At 43.3% G+C, this 10,110-nt stretch overlaps 1 protein-coding gene and 1 pseudogene across 1 annotated transcript in view; both read right to left on the reverse strand.

Moving 5' to 3' along the window:
- Nucleotides 1-3,486, reverse strand: part of gckr (glucokinase (hexokinase 4) regulator) — a 65,220-nt gene extending 61,734 nt beyond the window's left edge. Inside the window, 1 exon segment of the mRNA XM_043687503.1 lies at nucleotides 3,442-3,486. Within this exon segment, the coding sequence (XP_043543438.1) occupies nucleotides 3,442-3,486 (45 nt within the window).
- Nucleotides 81-189, reverse strand: LOC122548692 (annotated as a pseudogene).
- Nucleotides 3,487-10,110: the final 6,624 nt, after the last annotated feature.

A 10,110-nucleotide genomic window follows, 5' to 3' on the forward strand; every position in this document is an offset into this window, starting at 1 on the left:
GCAGAAATAACCTGCCGCTCCATTGCCTGGCACAAGACAAGTGCAGAGGGGTGACTTGAGCAGCCACTGCTGGCGGAAAAAGCCTACTGCACCTGGTATTCCCAGGCGGTCTCCCATCCAAGTACTAACCAGGCCTGAGTCTGCTTAGCTTCCGAGATCGGGCGTTTTCAGACTAGTATGGCCGTAGGCGCTGGCCCTTGCCTTTTCTCCCTACTTCAAGGCGTGCTGGCCAGCCACATTTTCTTTCTTGCTCTTTCTCTTTATCCCCTTTGGCTTTTTTTTCTCTTTTCTCTTTGCTCTTCCTCCTCCGTGCGTGCTTCCCTCCCTCCGTCCCTCCAGCTGCCTTTCAGGCCAGCCCTTGCCCACCAGGCTCCTGTAGTCTCCCACATCCCCACACAGGCCAACTGCAAGCCCTCCCCCTGCTTCATAGGGCCGCAGCCTGCATTCTCTCATCCTTCCACACTCCTCCACCCCTCCATTTCGGAATGCCGGGCACTGACCAGTGGGGTACCGCACGGATCAGTACTGGGACCGCAGCTTTTTACAATCTATCTTCAGGATATACAAGATGGTATTAGCAATAACATTCGCAAATTTCATCAGCTGGGTGGCAGGGTGAAATGTGAGGAGGATGTTAGGAGATTACAGGGTGACCTGGACAGGTTAGGTGAGTGGTCAGATGCGCGTCAGATGCAGTTTAATGTGGATAAATGTATGGTTATCTACTTTGGTGGCAAGAACAGGAAGGCAGATTACCACCTAAGTGGAATCAATTTAGGTAAAGGGGCAGTACAGAGAGATATTGGTGTTCTTGTACACCAGTCAATGAAGGTAAGCATGCAGGTACAGCAGGTAGTGAAGGTGGCTAATAGCATGCTGGCCTTCATAACAAGAGGGATTGAGTATAGAAGCAAAGAGGTTCTTCTGCAGCTGTACAGGGCCCCAGTGAGACCACACTTGGAGTAGTGTGTGCAGTTCTGGTCTCCAAATTTGAGGAAAGACATTCTGGCTATTGAGGGAGTGCAGCGTAGGTTCATGAGGTCAATTCCTGGAATGGTGGGACTACCTTGTGCTGAAAGATTAGAGCGACTGGGCTTGTATACCCTTGAGTGTAGAAGACTGCGAGGGGATCTGATTGAGACATATAAGATTATTAAAGGATTGGACACTCTGGAGGCAGGAAACATGTTTCCGCTGATGGGTGAGTGCCAAACCAGAGGACACAGCTTAAAAATACGCAGTAGACCATTTAGGACAGAGATGAGGAGAAACCTCTTCACCCAGAGCGTGGTGGCTGTGTGGAATGCTCTGCCCCAGAGGGCAGTGGAGGTCCAGTCTCTGGATTCATTTAAGAAAGAGTTGGATCGAACTCTCAAGGATAGTGGAATCAAGGGTTATGGAGATAAGGCAGGAACAGGATACTGATTAAGGATGACTAGCCATGATCATATTGAATGGTGGTGCAGGCTCGAAGGGCAGAATGGCCTACTCCTGCACCTATTGTCTATTGTCTATTGTTACCTCACAGCGCCAGGGACCCGGGTTCAATTCCCATCTTGGGCAACTGTCTGTGTGGAGTTTGCATATTCTCCCCGTGTCTGTGTGGGTTTCCTCTGGCTGGTCTGGTTCTCCTCCCGCAATCCAAAGATGTGTGGGTCTGGTGAATTGGCCATGCTAAATTGCCCATAGTGTTAAGTGCATTAGTCAGGGGTAAATATAGGGTAGGGGTCTGAGTGGGTTACTCTTCGGAGGGTTGGTATGGACTTGTTGGGCCAAAGGGCCTGTTTCCGTACTGTGGGGAATCTAATCTAATTTGCAAAACAAGATGCTTAGCGCTTGGTTTCTTTCTGCTCTTAACAGGGTCGCTGGTTCCTGGCCTCATTCTCACCACAAAAGCAACCAAATTTACCAAAGTAGCTATGAAATCTGAAATTAATTTATTCCCATTAAGTCCTGTTTACTGGTCACCATTATGAAATGAAAAATAACACACAGCAGATTGGAATCTCATAGATTTAATTTAATAAAATTGGTTCCGGGAATACCATTAGATAGGAGCACACCATAATTTGCAAACAGATGGAACAGTTCAATCGTTCTTGCTTCTGAGTCACAGGGTTTCATTTTGTAAATAAACTTAAGAATGCTGCTATTTTAAAATAAGGCAAACAGCCACTGATCTCATTACTGACTCTACTATTTCCATGTGAGCACATAATTAGTTTAATGTTTATGTTTCCCCATATAGTTCAATTGAGGAGATAATTATATAATTACAGCTATGATAGTCACACAAAGACCAAGCTTCCAATGGCAGTTGGCACCCAGTGGACTGAATTGCATTGGGTGGCTCCCCTCAGAAAAGTGACTGTGGAAAGTGGAGGTGCGTCATGTGTCAAATTAATGACACAAAGCCATCAGGGAGGTGTGCAGTAGACACTTTAGGCTCTCGAATTTTGTAGAAATGAGGTTCCTGCTCTGCATTGTATCTGCAGCATTTCAGCAGTAATTCAGCTGTGAATGAATAATTTGGAGGATGATGATCATGATAAAAAAATCGTTCTCTGTCCATTATTTCTTTGGCTTCCATTCTGGGTACCTCTGTCCTGTTGCTTGTAGCTCTCCACAAGTGGCTGATACATTTCTGTTGGTACCAATAAAGTGTGAGCAAAGGCAGCTACTGGTTCGGCAATTGTCTATTGCCAATAATGTGTCCATGGCACATTGGGTTTATCATGACAGATACTCCTAGAATTTTATGAATCACACAACATCATGATCTAACACAATAAATAAGACCAACATTTTTAACTCCACGTTAAGTTTAATACATCATATTAACCTTGATAACAGTACTAATGATAAAAGTTAGCTCTCTAATTTTGGCATTGGAATGTAAACCTTGGCTAAAATTAGGGTGCTTGAACTTTTGAACTGAGATTTAATTTGGGGTTTTTAACTTTAACCATGAAACTCAGATACTGAATTGTTAAAAGTAATTGTAGAAACTTAGTCGGAACTGCTTATAACATTATAAGATTCCCTTCGTCTAACATGTACATATAAACAGTACTTCAACATATAGGGTGAAAGTATGCTATATGATATTAGTGATGAACACCAATAATGTTCCAGCATGGAATTTCTCTCCCAGGTAACAATGGTGTTAACCAGTACTGATGTAGCATGATTTTATGTCAACATCTGACCTCCAGTAGTGCGATCTCACATTCACCTTTCCTGTATGTTGCTCAATTGACCCATCAGAATCGTTTCCCACACCCAGCTTGTATTTTTCCTTGACTTTGCTGTAGCTCATTCATACTCATGACCCACTAATGTAGATCTGTACCAACATCTCAGACAGTTCCAGTATCTGATCTACTTGTTGCCTATGTCAGACCAAGTGAAATTGGTGCTTTCCCAAGGCAGTGCTCTTACTTCTTTCGTGGGCATCACCCACTGGGCAGGTGGCATGTTTTGCATCTCTAAAATTCTAAGCGTATGATTTTTTTTCAGGGAAGTGGTAGGTCATGCATGTGTTGGTGGAAAACAAAGGTGTTGGTTACACCAACACCAGCTTGCACTTCATACCAGATTATATGATGATATTGAAGGTAATACGAGGTCATTCCAGACAATGTCTAAGGCACAAGTACACTGACATTCTGGATGGCTTTAGTAACATACAATGCCATAGCCTCAGTGGCACAAAATATCACTAATGCCAAACATTCAAGAGAGTTGACGCATGCAGAAATGCCTAGCCAGACAAACCAGGGCAGGACTTACATAGTTGATGGTAGGGCACTGGCGAGCATTGTTCAACAGAACGATCGAAGGGTTCAAGTACACAGTTCCTTGAAAATGGCATCACAGGTAGGCAGGGTGGTGAGGACGGCATTTGGACATTTGCCTCCATTGGTCAAAGCATTGGGTAGAAGTGTTAGAACATCATGTTGCGGATATACACAACACTGGTGAGACCACTTTTGGAGTACTTCTGGTCACTCTGCTATGGGAAGGATGTTATTGAATTGGCAAGAATACAGAAAAAATTACAAGGTTGTTACCTGCATTGGAAGGTTAGAGTTATGAGGAGAGGCTGGATAGGCTGGGGATTTTTCCTGGATTATAGGAGGCTGAGGAGTGAAATTATCGACATTTATAAAATCATGAGGGGCATAAATATGGTGAATCGCAAAGTTCTTTCCCCTAGAGTAGGGCAGTTCAAAACCAGAGGGCACAGATTTAAAATGAGGGGAAAAATTTAAAAAGGACATGAGGGGCATCTTTCACCTGTAGATGGTGGTGCTCAAATGGAATGAACTGTCAGAGGAAGTGGTAGATCTAGGTTCAGTTGCAACATTTAAAAGACATTTAGACAGATACATGAAAAGGAAACATTTAGCAGGATATGGGTCGAATGTAGGCAAATAGGACTAGTTTAGTTTGAGAAACCAGGTCGGTGTGGACGAGTTGGACTGAAAGGTCTGTCTCCGTGCTGTATGACTCCGTGACTCTACTAGTTTTCTTCTGTAATTTATCATATTCTCCTGTAAGAGAGATGGAAAAGTGCAAAATGTTTTCAAGATGTGCCTGCTCAAATAGAATAGCTGGCAGTGTTTGAAAGCTTCTAGATATGGCTATGAGACTTGCAGTTGTGGTAAGTGTGTGAATGTAAGGTGGAACATTTGAGTTTTAGACACAAATCCTGATTGCTGGAGATTGTTGATGTATGTGTGCAACGAGTGAGATTAGTAGCCTGGTTGTTCAGAGATGTAAGTACTGACCTTGAATACATGTATAAGATCAATGAATTTTGTCTGGCTTTATATCCAAGTCCTCATGTCCAGATTCCTATGACTTAGCTCCCTGCTCCCAATGTCTTCACATTGTATCCCTGGAAGGCCTCCTCCTTTACTACAGGAAGATGAACTCTCTCCTTTTTTGTGCTTCCTGAGCTAACGCCAGCAATACATCTGAGCCTTGCCCTGGTCTGCTGCTGCATTGCTTGGGTTTCTGCCTGTTCACTTCCAGCAGCTGTTAAAACCCAGTTTCAGGCCCTCACTTGAAATTGTAGGCTAGCTTTAATTGATACTAGGCTCGCATGAACCTGGGCCTGGAGCACAGGAGGAAGTTGCAAGCTGCATTTGATTGATTTCTCCTGCATCTCACACAATAATATTACTAGATTCCACAGATTCTATCAATCCCACGTTGGCCATTTTGAAGTTAAGCTAGATTGTTTGCTGTTCTGCCTTCATAATTAGCCTTGTGCTGAGCTTTGAACATTTAACTTTGTTATCAGAAAAGCCATCTACTTCAATCTCTCAAAGCACTCTCCATCTCCATGAACCTGGAGCAGTATACCTATGCCTTAGGTATAACCTCTAAATCCACTTCAATATCATCACATAACCTGATATGAAACTTTTGTTGATATAACCAACACCTTTTGCTTTCCAATAACACAGGTATCACCTGCTACCCTCCTCAATCTCATGCACTTCAAATTTCAGAGATGCAAGACTTGCCACCTGGTCAATGAATAGTGCCCAGGTATGGAGGCCCAATAGAAAAGCACAGCCCTGAGTCAGAAACAATTTCAACGGGTCTGAGACTAGCAGCAAGTAGCTTAGAAATTGGAGCTGCCTTAGATGTTGGTATAGATCTGCTTTGGTGGGTCAAGGGTATGAGTAAACTGCAGCAAGGTCCAGGAAAACAGATGGCCTATGTGCTGGCTGTGGGAGAGGACTGTGGTGGGGACTTCAGCTGAGCAGCATGCAAGAAAGGGCTGAAGGTATGCTCACCAAAATGTTTAATTGATTGGCAAACATGATGGAAAACCTGTTGTCACCATCAAGGAGTATGGAAAAATACTTTGTGTAAGTGACTTGGAGCATAGGACCCTGGGGCAACCTTGCAATGTTGTTATGAAGCTGCACATTATTGAGCATATATAGCACAGTATGGGCAGACTTTTGCAGTACCACACCAGATGTGTGCTCTTTAGAATGAGAGACTAGCTTGTGAAAACGTAAAGAGGATAGATAAGTCCTTATGTAATGTAACTATAAATCAGCCTGATTTTAATTGCAAACATAAATATGCCAATGTTCAGTATTAACATAAAATAAATAGTACTACTCAAAGTCTAATTCTGAAGACAGTTTTGATTTTTCCTTCCCCTTAACAAGTCTATCTTGAACTCCCAACTCATAGTTTGACACTAAACCACATGATAAAACAGACTCCAGCCACAAACTGAACGATTTGGAATAGAAACCAATCAGTGTGGAATGATGAACACGTGATCCTACATCCCTATTTCCTGAAATTGACAGAAACTGCATTGAGTTGCCTCATTGAACAATTCGGGTGACAGGCAGTGTTAACCTTTCTTGTTATTCGCACTGCAGTCTGACCTTGATTATTGAACAGCATCAGTAGCACCTACTGTGACAATTGCAGTAAAACAACTGCAGTCAGAAAAAAAAAGTATTTCTCATGAATGCTGACACCGTTGCTATGGGTACTTTATTTTCCAACTTCTAGAAATAGTCAAAGCTGCTTTGATCCATTTGATCAGTTCAGAAAAACAATTTTTAACTAGGGATTCAATGACTTTCTACAAATTCAGTATTCAACATAGTGGTAAAAGAAAGAACTGTGGATGCTGGAGATCTGAACAAAAACAGGAACTGCTGGAGAAACTCAGCAGGTCTGGCAGCATCTGTGGGAAAATCAAAGTTAATGTCTTGGATCCAATGACTCTTCATCAGAACTGTTAGTAGCAAAGAAAATGTGGTATACTCAACATCAGAGAAATGGGTGTAATGGAAATGTAGGTTTCGGCAGCACTGTGCAATATCAAACAGGTGAAGAGTTGGTGATAATGAGCTCAGTAACTAATTGGGGCCCTTCACCCAGGAGAATGGGTGGTGCAGGCTTCAGAAAACAATGAACCCTTAATTATCACAGAGACTTACACTAAAAAAATCAGGTATCTTTTTGACGAGGTCAAATTGTTGGCTTTAACAAATCTGCAAATGTAATGGCCTGGATGTTGCTTCACTGATGACAGTAAAACTGATATTGCAGTGAAACTGGAAGCATTCCTTTTCATTAGTCCACTAAAACTGAAAGTTGACACAGCATATGCACAGATTTATATGGAAATCAAAGGGTTGTCAGTGACTTCTTTTATTTTAAAAAATATACTTTATTCATAAAAGTCTTTCTATAAAGCCATAGTCACTAGAACAGTTCAATTCTATACAGGCTTTGCATATGTAGAACAAAAATACCAAAGGCATTTCTTACTTCTATAAGACTGTATGTACATGCTTCTGAAGCACTGAGAGGGTCCGATAACTGAACAGACACACATTGGCAGAAAGATCATAAATGGTGGTCTTTGTCCATTGAAATTGTCCCAAGCATTAGTGCGTCCCCCCACCCCCCACATAGTCCAGGAGCTTGGAATGTGCCAGTCTGCTAAACTGAGTTAAGGCCAACTCCTTGCTCTAGAAGAGCAACAAGTTTTGGGCAGACCAAAGAGTGTCTTATATGGAGTGGATGGTTCTCCAGAAGCAGTTGATATTTGTCTCAGTGTGCGTGCTGGGGAACAGACTGTTGAGTGCAGAATTCTGCGTCATAGAGTTGCTTGGGACAAATCAAGAACAAACCCGTTGCATTTATTTCCAGACTTCCTTTCCAAAGGCATATTCCAGAAGGAGATGTGTGACAATCTGCTCAAGGAACAACCTGACAGGATTCATCATCTTTTTTTCCCACAGGGTCTAGAGGACGCTGACCACTTCCTGATAGTCTTGCGGTCAAAGTCTTGCGGTTTTACTTTGCAAATTTCTGCATGAAGGATAGGTAATACAGAAAGGTCCAACTACTTGGAGTGATCCGCAGCAATAAAGACTGACTCATCCTTCGCAAAACTGGGGATGGTAGAACCTCAGTACAAAGTGATCAACAGGAGGAGGGCAGCATTGGATAAATTCTTCCCCACCCCCATCCGAGATCTATACATGGTTTCCCTGTGGACACGATCCAAGTTCTACCTCCAGATGTAGTGGAAAATGGTTTGAATAACTGCAACGGTGCAGGTTCTGGGAATGGGCCAGACCTGTGCCACATATAACAACAAAGAGAGTGCCTCACACTTGCTAATCAGGTTTTTACCCATAAATGCAGAAGAAACAGTGCTCCCAAAAGCCCAATTTCTGCCTCACCTTGGCAATACACTCCTCCCAAAGGTTGTTTTTATTTATTCATTTCATAGGATGTGAGCATCACTGGCTGGCCAGCATTTATTATCCATCTCTAGTTACCCTTGAGAAGGTAGTGGTAAGCTGCCTCCTTGAACTGTTGGAGTCCACCTGTTGTGGGTTGACCCATAATGCCATTATGGAGGCAATTCCAGGATTTTGACCCAGCAACAGTGAAGGAATGGTAATTATATTTCCAATCAGCATGGTGAGTGACTTGGAAGGGAAGTTGAAAGTGGTGATGTTCCCAATTTATCTGCTGCCCTTGTTCTTCTGGATGGAAATGGCCATGGATTTGGAAGGTGATGTCTTTGATGAATTTCTGTGGTGCATATTGTAGATAGTACACACTGCTGCTCCAGAGAATCGGTGGTAGAGGGGATGGATGCTTTTGAATGTGATATCAACCTTAGTCCTGAATGATGTCAAGCTTCTTGAGTGTTGTTGGGACAGTACTCATCCAGGCTTGTGGGGAATATTTCATCACCCTCCTGACTTGTGCCTTGTAGATGATGGACAGGCTTTGAGAAGTCAGGAGGTGAGTTACTCGCCACAGTATTCCTAGCCTCTGATCTGCTCTTGTAGCCACTGTGTTTATGTGGTGAGTTCAGCTGAGTTTCTGATCAATGATACATTCCAGGATATTGATAGTGGGGGATTCCATGATGGTAGCACCATTAAATGCCAAGGGATGTGATTAGATTGTCTCTTATTGGTGATGGTCATAGCTTGGCATTTGGGAAGCAAGAATGTTACTTGCCACTTGTCTATGATCTGCCAAAGTGAAACACATCACTTGGTAGATTTAATGCTGCACTCATTAATCTTGGCAATTTTGAAACCCATTTTGAGAGTTTATAGAATTACCCATAGACCCAATGTCTGTTCATCTGTGATGTTTTCACTGGGGGAGCCCTTGTATCCCTGCAGTGTAGATGAACCTGAGGTGGATGTCCTATTCCTCCCTGAAGCATTGCCCCTGATCCGCTGCAACTGGGACGAAGATGAAGTCAAGAAGATCCAGTTTGAAGTCTGACAGAGGGGCTATCATGTTCTGCTGCTTATTTGGAGTGTCACTGCTCCCAGTTGTCCAGAGCTACGGTGCGGTGGGTATCCCTTGGTTCCTGATGGATAGAGTTTAGATTTCACTGTTTTTTTGTGTGTGCACATCCAAGACCATTACAGAAGCTAACCTCCTGTCCATGGACTTCATTTATATTTCTGTTGCTGCAGAAAGGCTGCCAACATCATCAAAGAACCCTCCCACCCTGGTAATGCTCACTTCCAATCTCTTCCATCAGGCAGAAGATATAGAAGTTTGAACACACACAGCAACAAGTTGAAGAACAGCTTCTCTGTTTTTGTTAAGATTGGATCTCTTTAACTACAAATAATGTTGTTCTTGCTTTGCACACCTTCTGTGCAGCTGTAACCTTGTGTGAAAGTGAGGACTGCAGATGCTGGAGATCAGAGTCAAGATTAGAGTGGTGCTGGAAAAGCACAGCAGGTCAGGCAGTATCCGAGGAGCAGGAAAATTGATGTTTCGGGCAAAAGCTCTTCATCAGGAATGAGGCAGGGAGCTTCTGGGATGGAGAGATAAATAGGAGGGGAGTTGAGGTGGGGAGAAGGTAGCTAAGAGTGCAATAGATGGATGCAGGTGGGGATGAAGGTGATAGGTAGGAGAGGAGGATAGATCGGATGGGTGGGAAGGAAGATTGGCAGGTGGGACAGGTCATGAGGATGGTGCTGAGCTGGCAGGTTGGAACTGGGAATTTTGTGGACAGAGAGGAGGGGAAATGCGGAAACTGGTGAAGTCCACATTGAT

The sequence above is a fragment of the Chiloscyllium plagiosum genome, chromosome 3 (genome assembly GCF_004010195.1).
Source record: "Chiloscyllium plagiosum isolate BGI_BamShark_2017 chromosome 3, ASM401019v2, whole genome shotgun sequence".
NCBI classification, from domain to species: domain Eukaryota; kingdom Metazoa; phylum Chordata; class Chondrichthyes; order Orectolobiformes; family Hemiscylliidae; genus Chiloscyllium; species Chiloscyllium plagiosum.